At 42.9% G+C, this 22,308-nt stretch overlaps 1 protein-coding gene across 13 annotated transcripts in view; it reads right to left on the bottom strand.

The window, feature by feature from the left end:
- The window catches only part of EHMT1 (euchromatic histone lysine methyltransferase 1), a 139,670-nt gene that overhangs the window by 93,571 nt on the left and 23,791 nt on the right, over positions 1 to 22,308 (bottom strand). For 3 of the 13 annotated variants that reach the window (XM_080990803.1, XM_080990805.1, XM_080990799.1), the window contains exon 1: positions 5,128 to 5,223. The exons of 8 other annotated variants lie outside the window; for them this stretch is intronic. In XM_080990803.1, the coding sequence (XP_080846929.1) occupies positions 5,128 to 5,208 (81 nt within the window). In that variant the 5' untranslated portion in view covers positions 5,209 to 5,223. Of the gene's footprint in view, positions 1 to 5,127; positions 5,224 to 11,012; positions 11,152 to 22,308 lie in introns of those variants that run through there. 2 more of the 13 variants (XM_080990808.1, XM_080990801.1) reach the window with 2 other exon arrangements.

A 22,308-nucleotide genomic window follows, 5' to 3' on the forward strand; every position in this document is an offset into this window, starting at 1 on the left:
CAGGGGAAATGTCTGTGCGTGTTATGGAGGAAATGCCTACGGGTGGCATGCCTACAGATTTTCCTCCTCTAAAAACTACGTGTGTGTGTTATGGTCGGGTGCGTGTTATAGAGCGAAAAATATGGTACTTTGTTTTTGAAATAATGATTGTGATGATGATAAAATTGTAAAATTTAATTTAAATTTTTTTATAAAAGATTATAAAGATAGGCTTGCGGATCATATGGACAGATCATGAAACCATTAAAGAAGGCAAGAATATAAATGAAGTGTGTGTGGAAATGTTTCCCTCAAAACCTTAGATTGGTTTACTGGCTACAGAATGTAATTCAACAGGGACAAATCTCAGGTTCTAGACTTAGGAAGCATACCTATGCCTAATGTTAAAATGATCTAGGGTCTTAGCACACCACAAACATAACATCAGTCAGCAATGTGATGCAGCAGCAAAAAGAAATGCTATTCTAGGCTACATCAACAGAAGTACATCATGATGTCTGAAATAAAGATGGAGCTATGTAGAGGTATTGGCTGGCTTCAGTTTTTCCTGCATTGTGGTTTTCGCAATGCATGCAAACACACAGACACATCATGATTCGTGATATATTGGCAGGTCAAAAATTATGAAACTGACATCATAATATGGACTTCAAACCGGTTTTGGACTGTATATCAAGATATTGCCCAGCCCTAGTCAAGTTACAAGAAAGGAAATTTCAACTAAACACCAGGAAGAGCTTTCTGACCATAAGAGCTGTTTAACAGTGGAAGAGACTCCCACAAGAGGTGGTGGACTCTCCTTCCTTGGAGGTTTTTAAGCAGAGGCTAGATGGCCAAATGTCATGCACAATCTAGTTGAGACTCCTGCATTGCAGGGGGTTGGACTAGATGACCCTCAGGGTCCCTTCCGACTCCACAATTCTATGATTCTAAGTCCTGCTTCCACTAATGTAAATTGGAGTGTCACTTTAGTTTTATCATTGTGTATCTAACAATGGAGGGACACTGGGAGCGCTGTGGGTTAAATCACCGAGCCTAGGGCTTGCTGATCAGAAGGTCGGTGGTTCGAATCCCCGCAACGAGGTGAGCTCCCGTTGTTCAGTCCCTGCTCCTGCCAACCTAGCAGTTCAAAAGCACATCAAAGTGAATAAAAAAAAAAATTCATCTTTCCAGAACATTTTTTCATAACCACCGGACTTCCCCACATCTCCCTCACCCTGCATTCTTTACAATAAAGATATCAGCAAATTGTTACCTTGTTTCATGCGTTTTTTGTAATTTAAAATAATTATACTTTAAATTTAAAATACTTATTATCAAATTACTTTTATCCTAAAATAGGCATAAAAATTACTTTAGGTTTTTTTATTTCCTTTTTCCTTTTTTTGTTCTGTTGCTTCTGTTATTTATCTGACTATATATTTGTACCTGGAAAAAAGCAATAAAAAATATTATCAAAAAAAAAACAAAAAAAAAACAAAAGCACGTCAAAGTGCAAGTAGATAAATAGGTCCCGCTCCGGCGGGAAGGTCAACGGCATTTCCGTCCGCTGCTCTGGTTCGCCAGAAGCGGCTTAGTCATGCTGGCCACATGACCCGGAAGCGAGATGAACGCCGCAACCCCAGAGTCGGTCAGGACTGGACCTAATGGTCAGGGGTCCCTTTACCTTTACCTATCTAACAATGGCACAGTTGGGGGGTGGGGAAGATGGGAATCCTATCTCACCACTAAGCAGCACCAGCTAAATTTCCAAAACCTTTAGACTACTCACAGTCATACAAGAATAGCTGGGAAGTTTACTTTTTTCTTCCATTTTGTGAGCTGGAAAGACAATCCAGTTTGCTGAGAATAACTTTCAATGACATGCAATGGCCACCAACTTATGGAGAATATGGAGGGTGGGACAACTCAACAACCTCAGTAACAATTTCACGCGGAATATGCAATTCTTCCGCCACCATTTGGACGGACAAACGCTGATCCCACATCAGTAACTAACGAATTCTGTCAACATTTGCCGCCGTTCTGCTCATCAACTGTCTGCCAGACGGAGGGTCATCTTCGATGGTTTGCCGCCCTTCACAGAAACACTTAAACCACTCATACACTGTCTTTCAAGTTACAGCTTGATCTCCATACACAATTGTGAGTATTTCGTGGGTTTCCGATGCCGAATGTATGTTCAATTATTTCTCCCTGTCCGATTTCTGTGACCATTCACTGAACTTTCCAGTCACACCTTGTACATAGCTCTCTATGCTTGGGCCTTTCACCTTGAATAGAGATATTACGCCACCTGCCCCAGAGAAGGCAAGCCCCACTGATACCCGGCTTGCTCTTTCTCAAAGCAAAGGCACCAGGTCTACATCACACTGTTCCGAACACACAACTGTGGGTATTCTTGACACAAAGAAATGTTATTTCTTTTTTTAACACTTCACATCAGGCAAGTGAAAATCAAACTACTGGCCATTTTCCCCTCCCCAGTCCTCCAAGAGACTCTAACCTCCCATTATCCGTGTCTCTCTCTCTCTCTCTCTCTCTCTCTGTGTGTGTGTGTGTGTGTGTGTGTGTGTATTAAAGGGTTTGAGGGCAAAACTGGCCATTCCAGTGAGAAACAACATGCTTAAGGAATAGTTTATAACTTCCTGTTAACCGAACCCTTCCCAGCCCTCTCCCACACTCCCCCCAAAAATGTACATTAAATGAGGCAAGAAAATGTAATATCGCAATCATTTACGGAATTTCAGCACAACCGTTCTAAAACTGGTACTTTTTCACTCAACCATAAATACCATTCTACTGAGCAACAACAACAACATAAGTCCAGCAGGTAATTTTACTATGATACTCTCCAGACACTCCATCCTCTTTAACCCCAAAACCCAAGTCCCAGACACCATTAAAATATCCTGCACCGATTTGCAAGAGGCAGCATTCTGCTCTGCTGTTTCACTTCTTGAGTAGGGGAACGGACAGTACAAAAATACAGTAACTAAATCCAGCCATGATCATCTTTTAAATCTTGCATCCAAGATTCCCTCCTTTTAGCAGCTGGCAGTATTCCTGCAAGAGGAAGGAATCTATTACTGATGGCACAAGGAAAGGGTTGAAGTGACAAGATACTGTACCTGTCAACACAGCAAATGCCTTCTTATTTTGAGGAAGACTCAACCAGATCCTCATTCAGTTGCTGTTCATGTGATTAAAGCTCCCTCTAAAGTGAGCATGCTCAGTGGAGAACTATTTCACCCTTCAAAGCTCCAGCCATTTCAAAGAGAAACTTGCAGGCTTCTCAGTAGCTGCTGGTATTTCAGGCAGCACAGATACAAGGACACTGCCCTTCTCTCTAGATATGATATGCGGTTAACCGAGATAATCGGCACACGTTCTAACACTATACCAAACTCGAGGCAGATTACACTCACCTAGAAGGAAAGTACAGTGAAAAGGTTTTATGGAGAAGCTCTTTATGCCAGTGGCCCAACTGCAACAGGCAAAATGGTGGAGGAGCTTCGAATTTAAGATTCCCAACATGAGTATAAATGCAAAAAAAAAAGGTGTTTGCAAACTCCAGCTTGAAGTGTATTTTAGCTGCATCAAGTTGTATGGCTGCAGTTGTTCTGTTTGAATTTTTTGTTTCAATCACCAACAGGTTCAGAAACATATACTTTTTTTTAAAGGGGGGTTAATGAGGACACATGAGCAGAACTCGATATAAATGTAAACAGCCACAGAATGCTTCAGCAACTCGCACAATTCAACCAAAAAACTGGATGGAAATTCGGAATAAACACAGCTTCTAACTCACAGGCAGTTCTCCCACCATTTCCACTGTTAAAGCTCGTATCATTGCAATCCTTCATGACAGTCAAAGCACTACCTACATATATACATAAAAATCCACACACCCTACCAAAGAAAAAGCTCCACTAAGGATAAGGACGAGCACAAATGGAAAAAGAAAAGTCAACATGTATGTGCAGTGATGCTAAAGATTTAGCTTTTCTCCAAATACCAGAAAGAGGAGATGGGAAGGACAGAGCTGAGATATGCTGTGGGGCTATGATTTTTTGTTTTTTTAAAAAATGGAACAGGCGGAATCTATAAATTTTGGTGCTCTCTTGGCAATAGAAAGGTGCACAACTATTCTTTATCAAGAAGCCCTTAATAGCTTGTGAACAGTTTACCTGAGCAACTGCCTTACCACAGATATGCCCAACCATATCAACCGCATCAATCTGTGGAACTGGAACTACAGTTAAACAATTGATCCCTCTTCGCAGAGAACTTTGGGGATTGTATGTGGGGGGTTTTTTTGGGGGGGTGTCATCTAATAACTCTCAGCATCCTGAACAAACCACAGTCCCCAGGATTATTTGGAGGAACCCAGTGACTGGCATGTTACCTCTTTAAATGTACAGTGTAAATGAGACCTCAGGAAGGACAATACTGAGCTAGTAAACAATAATATTTATTATTTTTTATAATCGATCATCCTCATCAGTCACCATTACTAGGAATCAAAAAAAGTTAAAAAGAAAAAAATACTGCTGTATTGTGGAATAATCTTTTTAAATACAGGAGCTTCTCATTGGCAGGAAGGTGCACTCTGTACATGCTTATGGCCTTTATGTCTGAGACTCACTAATTAATTTTTCCACACTAAACTTTTTCCCCACACCAAGCCGTTTTTAACCTCTTATTGATTCCCTGCTCAGGCCCGTCGTATCTTGGTCTATATTATAATAGCCCAATCCTAAGCAAGATGCAAGTTGCAAGCAATTCAACAGGTCTCCCTTCCTTACTGAAAGAGTCCCATGGCACCTTAAAGACCCAACACATTTTTTATTTCGGCACCAGCTTTGGTGAACTGGAGCCCACTTTGCCAGGTGCATGATTCCCTGCTTTGGGTGTTGAAAGCATGATCAATTCACAAAGTCAAAATGCAGAACATTTGCTCCAGAGCAGTCCTGGAAAAATTAAGACGTGTTGCTAGCTCCAGGCCCTGCCATTCAGTGGCTACTGCCCTAAACCCAAAGCTTTAATGTGCACAGTTGACAGGAGAGGGGTTAAAAAACAACACCACCAACCCTCATTCAGTGGAGCACTGCAAGCATGACTTACTACAATGATCTGTTGCAATACCCAGAAGTGAAGCTCATCACCAGTCTTTACATTCAGCTCTAACTGTGTCTTCCTCAACATGGCCCAAATGTTCCTGCGTTCATTGTCCGACGCCCAGGACAAAGGCTGTTTGTAGCAGAAGAGGAATACATGAGCAAACAGACATAGCTAAGGCCACACAGGGCAGGGCTCCCTCTACAGGCCTTTTGCACCACAGTGAGTCTGTCCAGGAAGGAGATCCATTTCCCTTCCAACGTTCCTTGCTGCTGAAACAGCAGCCATTTCATAGGCACAAACCATGCTCTTAAAACAAAGGTCACCACGACACTTCAATGATCACCTCTCAAACACAAGGAGGTGGCAGGGTGGTGGGAGACTACTGGCATTTTAGGAAAAAAGGCTGAGTAGGTTTTAACTATTCAATCTGCTTTGTGACTTTGTGGATTCATTCCTGCTCTCCTCCTCCCAGAGAGAGAAAAATACAACTCTTCCCCTTCAAGAGGGATGAAATTAGTTTGGATGTACTGGCTAAACAATGGCTAGTGTTAAGCAAGTTGGCCTTAGAAACTAGTAACTAAGATATCCCCTAGGTCAGGCATAGGCAAATTCGGCCCTCCAGATGTTTTGGGACTACAACTCCCATCATCCCTGACCACTGGTCCTGTTAGCTAGGGATGATGGGAGTTGTAGTCCCGAAACATCTGGAGGGCCGAGTTTGCCTATGCCTGCCCTTGGTTCTGTTCTGACTTGAAGACAGCCTATTTTAGAAGCCTCTAGAGCAGAGCTTCCCAAACTTTTCAAGCTGGTGACACAATTTTTAGACATGAATCATTTCACAACACGGTAAATCCATTTTACTAGCAAACCAGAGGTTAAAGTAACCTCTTTCCAGCCTTGGGAGGAGCGCAGGGACCGTTCACGTGACATACCTACACACTGCAGCCAACACACTAATGTGTTGCAACACACAGTTTGGAAAGCTCTGTTCTAAAGCCTCAACACCTGCAAAATAGGCTTCCAGGTAAGAATGGGGCCTAATGGAGCCTCAAATGCATGACAATTTTATTAGTCTTTGAAGTGCCACAAGATTCTTTGGCTACACACACACCAAAAATTTAAAGCTCGTCTCCCCATCCCACCCACCAAACAACCCTGGGAAGAGTGATTTGCTAGATTGCTGAGGAATGTAGCTCTGTGAGGAGTGACAACAAGTTTCCATGATTCTTTGGGGCCGTGTGATTTAAATATACGGGTGTATATGCAACCTAAGTTGCTTTTGCTGCAACCAAAGAAACAGGGCAACCTTCCTGGAAGTTGCTACTATCAAGGGAAAGTTTCAGTTCAAGAAAAGCAGTTATACCTCGGGTTACAGACGCTTCAGGTTAGAGACTCTGCTAACCCAGAAATAGTACCTCGGGTTAAGAACTTTGCTTCAGGATGAGAACAGAAATCGTGCTCCAAAAGCACGGCGGCAGCAGGAGGCCCCATTAGCTAAAGTGGTGCTTCAGGTTAAGAACAGTTTCAGGTTAAGAACGGACCTCCAGAACAAATTACCATATTTTTCGCTCTATAAGACGCACCACACCACAAGACGCACCTAGTTTTTGGAGGAGGAAAACAAGAAAAAAAATATTCTGAATCTCAGAAGCCAGAACAGCAAGAGGGATCGCTGCGCAGTGAAAGCAGCAATACCTCTTGCTGTTCTGGCTTCTGGGATAGCTGTGCAGCCTGCATTCACTCCATAAGACGCACACACATTTCCCCTTACTTTTTAGGAGGGAAAAAGTGAGTCTTATAGAGCAAAAAATATGGTAAGTTCTTAACCCGAGGTACCACTGTACAGCTTCTTTTCACAATGTGTTCTGCGAGCGGCCATACAGCTATCAAGCTCCTTTAGAATCTGAAAAGTGGTGCATGAAATTCTTTCTTTCTTTCTTTTACTTTCCCTTTCTTCCTTTCAGGATCTCCCATTTTCAGAAAGAAAGGAAAAAACAAGAACATTCCTTTCCAAAAAGGACACATTCTTCCTTACGGGCTTTTGGTTAATTACATCATAATAATACGTAATTTTCAGAGATTCCTTCCTGGCAGGTATAAAAGGGGAGAGGTCCCAAATCCAGCCTTCTGCACACACCCTGCACAAACCTCTCAGTTCCCTCTTGACCTCATCTCTTCCAAGACCTGGTGTGTCACTTTTCAAGTCTTAACTGAAATTATAATGCAGCACAACGTACATAAAGAGACTGCAACAAACAAAGGACTCCCAAGGGGAGAAAAATTCATTTTTCCTGCATCTTTTATTTTTCCCATTAAATTAAAGCTATTCAGCCCATGCCACAGAAACCTCATTTTCCTCTGTATACTCGGGGGGGGGGGGGGAGATGACCATCCATGCAAAAAAAAACCTGAGTGCCATTGTTTACTACCATTGAAATAACTCTCAGGAGGAGATTGGTATTCTAAACCTACAAGGCTCCACAAACGGTTTTGAAAGGTAAGTGTCATAGCTGCCTGAAACCCTAGAGACGTGGGGTCTCCTGACAGAAACCCTAGAGCCAGTGCCAGTAATTGTGGACAATACTGAGCTACTGTAGATGGGCCAGTGGTCTGACTCAGTTTAAGACAGCTTTCCTACGTTCCTATTCAGCATCTGAGACTGAGGAACCAAACTTCTGCCCCATTCAAAGGCCACCCATTTTTACAGGTGAAGTCAAAGCTCGGCAAGACCTGCATTTGCTTAATTCTTCAATCCACCAGAAATGCAAATGTTGGGAGGGCAAAGGAAGATGGGGAAGTTATCAGGGTCACTGCTAAGAAAACCTATGTCCTATTCATTTCAGCAGTTTTAAGCAATGCTTTTGCTCTGTACACACCATGCATTTAAAAGTACATTTAAAGCACATGGCTTCCTCGAAAGAATATTGGGAATTGCTGTAGCCACAGAGCTACAGTTCCCAGTTCACAGGATTCTTTGGGAAGAAGTAATATGTGCTTTAAATGAATGGTGTGCACATAATACAATCGATTGCACTCTTAAAACATTCATAATAAATATCTGCTGGTGTACAATGCTCTTGTTCTGATCTGACAAAGCAAGTTGAGAATCGTCAACTCAATGAAACCTAATCAGGTCAATATATAACTGCTATACTATATCTGAAAAACCAACTATAGGCAAGGCTCAACGTGCAAAACCTGTGAACTTCAGCAAACAACAACACATTAAATAGAGTACTTTATAATGGTAATCTCTTGTCTTCATTAAGCCCCACTGCATGTAGTAGCAGCAGCAGATGCATAAACCAGAAATTGCCTGAGCGAAAAGGAATATCTGAATCACACACACTCTTTGTTAACTTCCAAGAATGTGCTTCAAGAATACTGCTTTAAATCAATGGGACTGCATTCAGCCAAGGGAATTTGTTTCTCTACTACCTAAGGAGGAGGAGACAGATGGAAATAATCAGAGGTGTTGTACAGTGAGATAAAGGCATAGCCATGTTGGATGTGATCTTAACTCTGACAGTGAAAGAGGCAGACAAAATGGCTTCCTCCATGCTGCTTTTTACAGAAACACTGCAGATAACAGGAGGAGCAGCTCTGCTTCCAATTCTCTTGGGCTCTAGGGTGTCTCCCCTGCCCCACATCACTTCCCTTCCTATCTCAACCACTTAAATTTTGTACACTCTTGTGCTCTTTGCAGAAAACCCTGATTTTTTGGTTCTGTCCTAGCAATCCACCCCCTTAAAAAAAAAACTTCTCAATTGTCTGCTGACACTTGAATGCAGTTGGCTTGAGTGGCGTTGATTCTGTTAGTCAACCAAGCAATGGATTCTGCCAGGCAAAAGGTGAGGCCTCTACTCCACATATAATGAGCAGAAAAACACCCATGGGTGGGGACTGCAACTCACCCTTGCAATTTCCAAAAATAAAAGTGATGAAGTAATTGCAAGGAGGTAGTGTGAACCAGTGAAAGTCTAGTTCACTTTTTTTCATGCGAAAGCAACAGCAAAAATGGTTTCATAAGATTTTAACATCGAGCATCTTGTAAAGTCCTCTCTCCGTGAAGGCAAATGTACAGGAAAACGTGGGCGGAAACTATTTTGAAGGCAAAGTAATAAAAAGCCAATGACCTGAGTAAAGAATAGATCTTTGTACACAAGCAAAGTCTTGCCTCCTGCATTGACTTCAGATTTAGTTTCTGTTCACAGACCCTCGTGCTTAGCCTTATTTTCACAGCTCAAAATACACTTATGAATGACTGTGCCGTTTCCTGACTTACAACAATTATCAGTGTAAGGGAGTGTCACCTCATACATAGCTAGAGACTTTGAGACTTTAAATCTATGTACACTGCCCCACATAGATTAACCCAGGTAACTCTACTGAGTAGCCTATCATGAAAGACTTAACCACACAAGGCAGTTGTGTCATGCTGGCTGGGGCTGATGACAGCTGTTGTACACAAACACCTGCAGGGCACCACAATGGCGAAGGATGGTCTGAGCCCTAGGGATGGCCTAGGGCTGCCAACTTTTCCAGACAGCTCTTGCGACTCTTTTACCATTTATATAAGAGAGAGTAAATTAGGTCAATTGTATCCCAAACTCTTCCCAGCCAAGTCTGCAAAACTGCTCTTCCATTCCAGATTCAGCTTGGTGAACCTTTTGCCTGTGAAAGTTGCAGTAGCTCTGCCAGAAACAGGCTTTATTTCAAGACAAACCTCTTTGAACCATGGCGTCTGACTTAGGTTAGGTAGGCGCTGTCTAGAAACTGAAAGATTTTCATGTCTTGTCCTTTTCAAATCCCCTGCTGCGCTTGCATTTGCGAATGCACGGCAAATTGGCAAGCTTTGCTGATCTACACACAAGCAACATTTCCAAGCAGCAGGCGCAATCTTGGGAATCTAACACAAAACAGCATATAAACCCCAGTTAAGGCCTTTTTTTTTCGGTGAAGAGGGTTTTTGTTTTGTTTTTTCACTGCCTGGAAGGTTGATTGCTTGGGAAGCCACACAGGACCTGTGTCAATCTTTGCTAATCCAAAACCCTACGCCAAAATCAAAATAATCCAAAAGAACAACTGTGGAGCAACAAGCCTAGAGTTATGGACCTCAGTTTTTAGGATACCACCTCCCTTTCCAGTCTAGTGCAACAGCAGAAACCCAGCCATGACAGAAACCACCTTTTGGCAAAGCCTTGGAGTGACAAAGCTGTTCTTTCCCCTTGAACTGACATGCCAATCAGAGCAAAACAATGCATCAAACCAAGGCCACATGCACCACACACAAATATACCATCCCATGTCTCTGCAATGCTAGAAAGCCTCCTTTTCTTCACCTGCCTGCTTGCTTTGCCATGGTATAATGTTATTGACCAGATTATGAAAAGCAAAACAAATGCTAAAATAAATAAATAAGTCAGTAAATCGTATGAATCACCTGCAGAAGAAAAGAAGATTATTGCAATGGCATTCCGTAGCTTCACAACAGTCAGCAGATTTTGGTGTGAAACTTAAATTGCTTTCGTGCCTTTGACCACGAAGGCTTCCCATGTGGGATGTAGAGGCCCAGCTCAGAAACACATCATAAGCCATCTCTGCCAGTTCTTTCCCTCTCCTAGTTTACCAGCCCACGCTCCAAAACACTGGAAAAGCAGGTCCTTGCTCTGCGCTGGTTGAACAGGCCAGCCAAACTACATATATTTGTGTTCAAGTCCTCCAGACACACATATATCAGCAGGAAGCAGTCTGAAGCCATCTCGTGTCAACTGCTTGGCTGTGCTGCTTTCAAAACCGATTCCAGCTTCTTCAAAAGAAGCAATTAGAGCCCCATAGTCAGCTGAAGCCCCCTTGGCAAGAGAATGAAGCTGCCAGATAACCCCTACCTCTGGTTCTGTCTGGAGAAAGCTGCGAAATCTCCTTCCAGGCCTCTAATTCCTTCGTTCACAATTCCATCTCCCTCTATGGGTGCAGTTTCCACAACAGAGCATGCTCAGTAGAAGCTGATCTTCAGCCATTTCAGAGCTTTAATGTAACGTAAGCAGAAGGAAGTGCCATTAAGCTCAGAAAGACTCAGGGATTCAGCCAACCTCGCCTTGTTACATCCACAGCCCCTATCAAGGTGAGTTGTTCAGGCATATAAAAATGCAGGATTCAGCTCCCTACTTGTGACAGGCAGAAGGCAACAAAAAGCAGTCAAGCATCTCCAGCAGAATGAGTTCAAGAACTTGTGTTCAAAAGAATGCACACCCATTAGAAGAAAACGTTTGAAACCCTAGGCCACAAGTTTCATCAGATGCCATTAAAGAATGTTCCAAATGATACAAACATTTCAAAATGCAAATAGTGAGAGAGGTTCCCGTGTTAAACCTAAACATGGAATCTTTCACACGATGCCTAGAAACCCATCCCAAGCCAATTCATGTTCATATTTAGAGGGACACACACGTGCAATGTACAGAAGCACAAAAAGAACTACTAAATAAAGATCCAGCCTATGATTTGTTAATTGAGCTATTGCTAGCAACCATCTTTATAACAGAGGAGGGGATTTCACAATACGATTACTCCTTCATTTCTAATTCGTATTCCACATGCCTTCTCAGAATGCCAAAAAGCAAATCAAGGAACCCGAGTGTCAAAAGATAATGCACATGCGCGCGCACACACAAAACAATTCCCACAGTAAAATGCTAGACATCTTTCCAGTTTACATGAGTAGCTGTTTAGAATCAATGGCGCTACTCACATGAGCAATGAAGGAAACCACAGGAGAATTAAGAATCAAAGCGTTTTACTGTGATCAATTCTCTAAAATGCAACTTGCCCCATTCCTCCCTTTGCCTCTTCCAAGTTCGACTGGGCAATCAGAAATATCTATCCAATACTTGTTTAAGTTCTGCTCCTTTCTGTCTACTACTCGTTTCTCCTATTACGTAACAAAACATTTCAGGTGCTGGTGGGGAAGATCATCAGTATGCAATGCAAAGACACACTAGGGCAGACTTCTTCAACCTCGGCCCTCCAGATGTTTTGAGACTACAATTCCCATCATCCCTGACCACTGATCCTGCTAGCTAGGGATCGTGGGAGTTGTAGGCCACAAACATCTGGAGGACCGAGGTTGAGGAAGCCTGCACTACGGGATACAGGCAACTCCCATTTGCACAGGGATTGCATTCAGCAGAGTGCACATAAACACCATCCCACCCCCTTCCAGGGCCAAAAACAGTGCACACTGATGGTGATGCGCATGCCAGATGCACGCAAGCAGGGAGTTAGTAACACTATGAGAATATTTCTGTACTCAAATCTAAATCATGGGTAGGCAAACTAAGGCCTGGGGGCCAGATCTGGCCCAATTGCCTTCTCAATCCGGCCCGCGGACGGTCCGGGAATCAGTGTGTTTTTACATGAGTAGAATGTGTCCTTTTATTTAAAATGCATCTCTGTGTTATTTGTGCTGCATAGGAATTCGTTCTTCTTTTTCAAAATATAGTCCGGCCCCCCACAAAGTCTGAGGGACAGTGGAGTGGCCCCCTGCTGAAAAAGCTTGCTGACCCCTGAACTAGATGCTTAAAATTGAAGCACATGTGTCAAGACTGGGCTAAGCACCTTGGACCCTGCTTCTTTGTCATTTCAAGCCAGGGCAACCACTGCTCAATTTTCATTTCGTTTTCTAAAGGCAAAACTAACCAAAAGAGCAAAATTCAGTCCTGGCCAGAGGCAGCTACTCTGCATCCCCCAAGTGACCCCAAGTATCCTACACTAAAGCTGGCTCCTCTTTCTGAAAGCCGTTCATCTCACAGCACACTCCTGATCAGAGGAAAATGTCAAGGCCAAGGCTATAAACCTTTACCAGGTATCTTCAGATCTTGTACTTTGCTGGAAGGTCAACCATAACGGTATTAAAAATGTGCACTTTGTGGGGCCTCTTATTTCTCCGAAAGAAGCTTGTTTATCCTGTTCGTAATGCAAAGGCCTTGGGGCAGTCATTTGGGTCTTATGAAGCCACCTCTCCTGGGAAGGCTCATCTACTTCCAAATTCAGGATCTGGACATATGCTTTCTCTTGGGCAAAACACATAGTCTGCCTGCCTAAATCTTCCCACTTGATATAGTGACGGTCACTGAACTGGGCGACTTTAAGGGAGGGTTAGACAAATTCATGGAGGACAAGTCTACTAGACAAGATGGCTAATGTTCTGCCTCCGCTGTCAGAAGCACTAAGTGACAGGTGCTGGGAATAGCAATTGGGGTCAGAGCTGTTACACTCAGGTCCTGCTTGTGGGTCACTGTGACATGTGGGCTTGATGGGCCTTTGGTCTAATCCAGTAGAGCCCCTCTTATGTTAAACCTCATAGGTCCTGCTGACAAGGACCACCACAAAACTAGCACTCTCCTTTTTCAACCCTAAAATATCATATTAAATATATTTGGATCCCATAAGAAACTGGCACATCCGATGATTATATCTACACCTAGCTCAAGCATTTCCAGCTTGTTTCCTTGGAAACCAAGGAGGGGGGCTCTTGCAAATCTTGCAAGAAGGGCTTCTTTTTTAATGGTTACATAATGAAAATAAGCCTTCAACTCTTGTCAGTACAGGGCGGGCGGGGGGGGGGTGAGCCTTTTTGGAAAACAAGCTAGGTACCAACAGAATTATTATTAAAATACAGTGGTACCTCAGGTTAAGAACTTAATTCGTTCTGGAGGTCCGTTCTTAACCTGAAACTGTTCTTAACCTGAAGCACCACTTTAGCTAATGGAGCCTCCTGCTGCCACTGTGCAATTTCTGTTCTCATTCTGAAGCAAAGTTCTTAACCCATTTCTGGGTTAGAGGAGTCTGTAAACTGAAGCGTCTGTAACCTGAAGAGTCTGCAACCCAAGGTACCACTGTATATAGATTAAAGCAGCCAGCCAGCTGATTAGGGCTACCTCTTTCTGAAGATGTGTGCCCAAAAGCATTTTCTTCTGTGGTATTTGGGGATGAGGTGGAAAGCATGCAAGTCAAGATTCTGTTGCTTATAACAGAGCAGGAACTCTGCTTCCAGTGGATGAACAATTTAAGTAGAAAACCATGTAAAGGCCTTTTAACATCAAAGGTTACACATTAGCACACCGTTTTTTGAAAAACAGATTTGCCTGAACTGCAGAGTGAAGAAAGGATGCATCAAGAGCAAAAAGAGCATTTTTCCCGTTTCCCAGGTGGGTTTTGCTAAAAGGTCAGGTTCCAGAGTTTAAGGCTGCCTCTGCAGGAACTTGATAATCTCAAGAGTCGACTACTGCAATGTGCTCTATGTGGGGCTACCCTTCGGCCTGGTTTGGGGACTCCAAACTGTGGACAGCAACAGGCTGCCATCAGCACATAACTCCAGTGCTCAAAAGTTTGAACTGGTTGCCCCTACACTACCAGGTCAGGTTGAAGACCTTAATATTATTTTGTAAACTCCTTAACAATAACAGCTGCTCTTCTATTGATGCCCTTTCTCTGCCCAGGAAGTTATTCCACAATATGCTGCTTCTGAACATGGAGGCCCCATTTAGATATTATGGCCAATACCATTTGTCTAATTTCACTTTAAAGCCATCTGAAGCAGTAACCATCATCACACTCTGGGGCAGCAAATCCCATAAATTATTTTTGCATTACACAGAAGCACAGTACATGTTTTGGTCTGTTCTGAACATCCAGCCACCCTCCTCTATTCAGTGACCAACCCTGCTACAAGTGCCAGCCCTATGAAAAGGAAAACATCGTATCTCTAGTCACTTTCTTCCTACCTCTCCCACAAGCTAAATAGCCCCAAATACTTCAGCCTTTCCTCATTGGGAACATGTCCAATCCCTTTTATGACAAAGCCAAAGGACCTAAACAAAACAAAAACAATATCCCTTCTTGCAATTATCAGCACCTGGTGTTTAAAGGCATGTGCCTCTGAACCTGGAGGTAGCTGGCTAGTAGCTACAGATGGCCTTATCATCCACTAATTTGTCTAATTTGGCAGTCACCACATCTTGCAAATAAGACCAGAGTGAAACAATCCTCCCTCCATTTGCGATGCACAGCTGTTGTTACTCAAGAGGCATTCTGTGAAGGGAGAACATAGCCATTGTGTTCACGGCCACTGGTAGCCTTCTCCTCCGTGAATTGTCTAATATTCTCTTAAAGCCATTCATGTTGGTGGCCATCTTCCCGCCTTGTGGAAGTCAGTTCCATAGTTTAACTAGGCACTGAGCGAAGAACTCGTTTCCTTTTCTTTTCTTTTTGAAACTTCTAATATTCAGCTTTAGTGGATGAGCTCAGATTCTCGTATTATAAAGCGAGGTGAAACGCATCTCTTTGTCCACTTTCTCCACAGAGTATATTATTTTATAAACATCCCTTTCTCACATTTTTTCCTAAGTTAAAGCATGCAAAACACTGTGCTCTCACGGGGGAATTTCTCCAGCAACCTTTCTGCACCTTTCCCAGATCTGCAATATTCTTTTTGAGATGGAGTGATCAGAAATGCACACAGTATTCAAAGCATGGTCACGGCATTGATTGCTATAAAGGCACTATGTTATTAGCAGTTTTATTTTCTATGCCTTTCACAATGATCCTTAGCACGCAATTTGCCTTTTCATAGCCATGGGGGTCAATGTCTTCATTTAACTAGCCACAATCCAGAGGTAGCAAAAAGTTTTCCTGGTTAGTCACTGACATTCAGAACCCATTAGTGCTCCTTTTTTGCCCATCCATCCAACTTGAAGAGAGCCCATTGGAGATTCCACACAATTCCTTTTTGTTTTTAACCACCTGCAAACAGTGTTCGAAATTAGCCAGGCAGTAGGTGCATTTTGCACCTGACTACCAACCACTTGTGACCAAGTAAAGGAGCATGGGCGCCAGGATGGCGCCTGACACCTCCACCATCTGGCTGGCTGGTGCACAGAAGCATTTTTTTGCTGCCATGCTATGGCACGGGTCAGATCTTAACTGAAGCTGGCAATACACGCAAATTATTTTCAGCTTTATGGGGCCATATGGCAAATAGTTTTTATAGCTCAGTTTCTAACACTGCCCACAAACCCCGTTACCTTACTGCTTGCCCCAACTGAGTCATAAATGAACAAGCAAAGAAGGCATTACAGAGCCTTGAGGAACCCCATTTCTTCTATCTCTTGACTGGGAGAACTGTCCATTATACTTTCTGCTTCCTGTTCTTCAGCCAATTTTAAATCCATAAGAGGGCTGGTCCTCTTCTCCCATGACAGCTGTCTTTACTCATGAGCCTCTGGTGAGAGGCTTTGCAAATAGTTCTTCAAAAGTCCAAATACATTATGTCTACGTGATCACACCACATCCATATGCCTATTAGCACTCACAAAATAGCGAGTTTGAACTTACCTTTGCAGAAGCCATGCTGATTCTTCTTCAGCAAGACTTGTTCTTCTATACACTTGATTTAAAAAAATTGTGTTTTCTACCATTTCAAACTAACCAGCATATAAATTTCTCTGATTTCTTTCTAAAAATTTCATTGGCTACTTTCCAGTCCTCTGTTGTAGAGGCTGATCTTAGGGATAAGATGTGTATTTCTGTTCAGAGTTAAGCAATTTCACATTTCAGCCAAAGCCAAATGATGCTCTTCTTCAGCTATTGTGCAACCTTCATTGCAAGGTCCCCCCAAGTTCAGTTATATAAATTCAATAATAATAATAATAATAATAATAATAATAATAATAATATGCTAGTTAACTTTCCACAAAAGCAGAACCAGCCCTTCATGAGACTGCTGTGTATTCTGTTGATTTGTTCAATATCAGCCTCCAGGCTTTTTATACATTTATTCTGTTGTCTTCAGAAGATTAGATTTAGCAAGCAGGCAAAGGCTGCTCTCACACACCCCACAAGTGCAGATATTCATTTAAATATGCAAAGGCTTTAACCAAAAGGTATAATAATAATCAAAATGTAACTTAGTTCCTACAGTTGGCAACACAGAACAGACAAATATGGAAGTGAAGAAGCATACAGAGTCAGAACACAGCTGTAGCATGTTCACCATACTGACCCAGATAATACCAAGCTGCAGGTATTTGTTTATAAAGCCCTATAAACTTAGAACCAGAAAGACTGTCTCACCCTTTACAGACCCATCCAATCCCTGTGCTCTGCAGGAAAGGACTTCCTGCAGGTACCATCTTATAAGGAGGTCAATTCCAGGTGATATAGGAATTAGACCTTTAGTATGGCAGCACCTGCTCTTATACTACATAATAGGTGTTATCTCTGTTATCTTTTCACCATCTGTTGGAAAAACCTTCCTCTTCCAACCAGCCTAATGAGCAGAGTTCTTTTATCCCCATCTGGTTCTGCTCTGGAACTAGCTTTTTTTAAAAAAGTGCAACTGTTTTAAATTGTTTTTACACTCTTCTTGTTTTGTGGCTGAACTATTTGATTTGAAGAAACTAGAATGCTGAACTCCTTCAAAGGCCTGCAGAATAGTTCTGAGCCTACGTGCTATTCGCCCAAAGAAGCTGCTTTAAAGTCGGAGCAGGCAGGTGTCAGGCTTGTGGGGTCTACTTTGGGTTTTTTAACTGGAAACTCAAGATCCACCAAGTGAAAAAAGCTGCAAAAGGCATACTTAGAACTAAATCCTTTTGAAGCCAGGACTTTGTTTTTGAATTGAGGCAGCATTTCTCCCCCACACAAATCCACTCCTGGTTATCCCCCACTCTTCACTTCAGTAATATAATGTGGGGTCAGTGTCATTTTAGTTTATTCATTTTATTTAAAAGCATTTCTAAAACGTTTAGTGATTTCCAAAAACAACCAGTATCTAAACAGGTGTGCACTGCAAGCAATGTAAAAGCAACATCCATTAAAACAAAAATGCAACCTAAAACCAATGCAACAGTATGAAAAGATATAAAAGCAAATGAAACAGAGTTCAGGGGATTCATACACACAAACTGGGTCCTGTTTTAAGAGCCAGGGAAAGCCTGGGCAAACAGGCAAGATCTTTGCAAGACATCTGAAGCAACTGGTGGTCACTGCTTCACGTGTGACAGAGAGAAGGACATTCCACAGTACAGGGACAAATGCAGACTGTATCCTTTTGGGAGTCAACAACCTATTAACAGTGGTACCTTGGGTTAAGTACTTAATTCGTTCCGGAGGTCCGTTCTTAACCTGAAACTGTTCTTAACCTGAAGCACCATTTTAGCTAATGGGGCCTCCTGCTGCTGCCGCCACGCCGCCGGAGCCCAATTTCTGTTCTTATCCTGAAGCAAAGTTCTTAACCTGAAGCACTATTTCTGGGTTAGCGGAGTGTGTAACCCGAAGAGTAAGTAACCTGAAGCGTCTGGAACCCGAGGTACCACTGTATGTTCTGCAGGGTGAGGTTGCACAAGTAGAATACCTCCAGATCATTTTGTTATTGCCTTCACTGTATCAGGATTCTGGCATCTTTGCCAATCTACTTCAAATCACCGGAGATCTATCAGTATGCCAAGAACCAATACTCTACCAAGGATGGCCAACATGCTTCTTTTTTTGCTTCTGATGACTGTCACCAAATAGCACCAATAAGGTCACTCTTATGACCTTGGGTGGGGCTTACTGCAGCCTTAAGCTATGTATGAAACACAGAGGTGACTCATACTTTTGGTCAAATTGAGCATTACATAACCTTATTGAAAAGTGCCCATAGAATCAAGCTACTCAAAGGAACCCCAATACTCTTATCAGCAAAAAGCCTTTAAAAAGTTGCATGCATTTCTGCAATGCATTTCTCGTGGTGGACACAAACTAAAATATGGTATACACTTGTGCAGCCTTGCAGAGAGGTCCTCGTGAAACAGGTTGACTAAGGTTGCAAAAATGCAACCACTGTCAAAGGAAAGTAGTGTGAGATTTTCTCAACTTGAGATAAAAATAAGGAAGCCTCAACTTGAGTGCAAAAAGCTGACAACTTTACTAGCTCACATAATTACAGTGGGAAAAGATTCTGACATCCCCTTGGACGTTGGTATAAAACCAAGGAGGAGAAAAAATTACAGGTCAATAAACCTTGTGCTCAACCTTTTTTCTATTTTTATCCCTTTGAAAGGCTGATTTAACAGAAAAAAACTAAAAGGAGGCAAAGTTTTGGTACTTTTCGTCAACGCTCAAGAAAACAAGGAACTGTGAAGTTCGTCAAATCATGGAAGTTATCTAATTATACCCATCCCATTCCAAACTAGTTTGCATTCTATATTTGGTAATGTGAAACTGATCACAAAGTGTGTGTTATTGAAACTATTCTTTATGAAGTACCATGCACAGATGGTGCTATAGAAATAATAAATAACAACACAAATCTTATTCATGTGCAGAATTCGCATGCACTAATCTGTAAAGAAAAAGAGCTTTGGCTAAATCCCCCAAAGCATAGTGATTCAACCCATCTAGGAGTCTGCACTTACCGTATTTTTCGCTCTATAAGACGCATTTTCCCCTCCTAAAAAGTAAGGAGGGAAGTGTGTGCGTCTTATGGAGCAAATGCAGGCGGGAGGATCTGCTCAGCACTCCCTATAAAGAGCCGTGGAGTGTGTGTGCGGCTCTTGGGCAGTCCTTCTCCCTCGTCGGGGAAAAGCCCCCAAGAGCCGCACACACACTCCGCGCGCTCTTTAAAGGGAGCACAGCTCTTGGGGGAGCCTTAGCCGCACACAGCCTCTCCCGGGCAGGGGATGAAGGCTCCCCTTGCCCGGGAGAAGCTGTGTGGCTAAGCTGCACTGCGATCCCGCTGGCTGTCTTGGCTCATGGCTTAGCTGCGCGCAGCTTCCGCAGGGCACGGGGAGCCTTCCTCCTGCTGCCCTGCGGAGGCTTTGTGCGGCTGTCCCTGGCTTTTGCGGGTGGCTTTTGCACCTCCCAGAAAAGCCCCCAAGAGCCAGGGAAAAGCCTGCAAGCCCCGCACACACGCTCCACACGGCTCGTGAAAGGGAGCACCGAGCAGAGTCTGGGATGCATACAAGCTCTGCTCCCTTTAAAGAATACTTTTTTTTCTTGCATTCCCCCTCTAAAAACTAGGTGCATCCTATCGTCCGGTGCGTCTAATAGCACGAAAAATACAGTACATTTGTAGCATATCTGCAGCCTATTAATGCTGTTTCCTTTCTACTGATCTGACAAAAATGCAGGAAAGAGTCAGTCTCCTGATGAGGACTACAAACAAATAAAAACCAAAAACGAACAAAAACAATAGTCTTCCTCCTCCAACTTTAAAGGCCATAGAATGCTTAATCAGCCAAAGGTCTAGTTATAGAGGAACGTTTTTGCCTGGTGCCTAAAGATATGTAACAAAGGCACCAGGCAAGCCACCTTGGGGAGAGAATTCCACCACAGAAAAGGCTTGTTATCATTTTGCCACCTTCCAGACTTCTCATGGAAGGTACACACGAAGAAGGGCCTCAGATGGTGATCACAGGATCCGGTTTGGTTCCTATGGGGAGAAGCAGTCCTTGATGTATTGTGGTCCTGGGCCATTTAAGGCTTTATAACACTTTGAACTGGGACCAGACACTAACTGGCAGCCAGTGCAGTTGGGCTGAGATCAGTGTAATATGCTCAAACTGGTGAGCAACCTAGCCAATGAATTCTGCACCAGCTGATGTTTCCAAACTGTATTCAAAGACAGATCCATGTATAACGCATTGTAGAGATTACCAAAGGACAGACAACAGTAGTTAAAACTATCCCTTGTCTAGATAGGGACGCAGCTGCATCACCAGCCAAAGATGATGGAAAGCACTCTGCGCCACTGAAGCCACCTGAGCCTCAAGTGGCAGCAAAGGATCCAGGAGTACCCCTCAACTATTCACCTGCTCCTTCAGAGGGAGTGTAATCACATCAAGATGAGGCAACCTCACCTAGGCAATCTGACCTAGGGAACCACTCACGAATAGTGTCTCAGACTTATCTGGATTGAGCTTCTGTTTGTTGCCTCTCATCCAGATCATTACCAAGGCAAGACAACAGTCCAGCGCTGCTCTGCTCTGGTACTCCAAATCATTCGGAAAAGATGAACGCAAACCCGTTGTCCAACTACTGCAAAAATCATCGTGCCACAAACTCTCCACAAATCCAGATCTCCTACTGCTGTGTATCACAATGGCAGTTATTAATGGAAACACCAGAGCACCTCTTGAGAGAGATAAAAGCAGACTGTGACACTGTGCTAATTAGCAGAGAAGAAGCTCAAAAGATGGACTTCCAGGTCACAAGCAGCTTTCAGTTCAGTCTATTTTCAATTTTAGAATTGAGGAAAATTTACTTGAGGGCTAGTCAACCTACCTTACAGGGTTGTGGGGGGGGGGGTAAAATGGGGAGGATGAGAACTACATATAACACCTTGAATTCCTTGGAGTAAAGATGGGTGTCAATGCAATAAGCAAACAAGAACCTCCCTGGCCATCTTCCTTTATGTGCATCGCTAGAGATCCTGAATACCAACACAACATTCAGCATTATTGCAAAAATGTCTCCTCTCCTCCCTCTCTTTGTACATGTTCAAATTCCCTCATTCCTTCAAATACCAAATTACCACCATCTCTGCTTTGATTTTCGCTAAGCATCCTGAGCCTTGTGACTTACTAGAATTCCATATTCCCTTAATTCTGTTGCATTTTGCTGCTTTTATCTCCTTTTCATTTCCCTAATAGCTTGCTCCCTCTGAAATAAGTGTAGTATGTAGCTCAGTGGTATAGCATCTGCTGGGCATGCAAATAGCCCTATGACTGTATTGTAACCTTCAGTTTTGCCCCTTAAAGACTCTTCCGCCTCATTCTGCTGTATGTGGTTACAATTTCAAAGTTCAGAGTATGAGGAAGGATAATAGTTCAATGGCCAAGGATGATGGGAGTTCAGCAACAAATGGAGGGCCGAAGGGGTTGTACTATTATTATAAGTTCAAGTTCAAGTGCTGATTTGGGTGGTTTAGTTTGGGTATATAAGGTCCCAGAGAGAGTGGGACCAGGATTCATGAAAGATAGATTTACCCTTTGTATTGGGCCTTTAGTGTTATTGGCACCACCCTTTGGAATTCCCTCCCATTAAATATTAAGACAGGTGCCATCTCAGTAGCCCTTTCAGCACCTACTGAAGACCTTTATCTTCTATCAAGCCTTTTAAGAATAAATATTTCCCGGTCTATAT

The sequence above is a fragment of the Podarcis pityusensis genome (genome assembly GCF_964106645.2).
Source record: "Podarcis pityusensis genome assembly, chromosome: Z".
In the NCBI taxonomy this organism is placed as follows: domain Eukaryota; kingdom Metazoa; phylum Chordata; class Lepidosauria; order Squamata; family Lacertidae; genus Podarcis; species Podarcis pityusensis.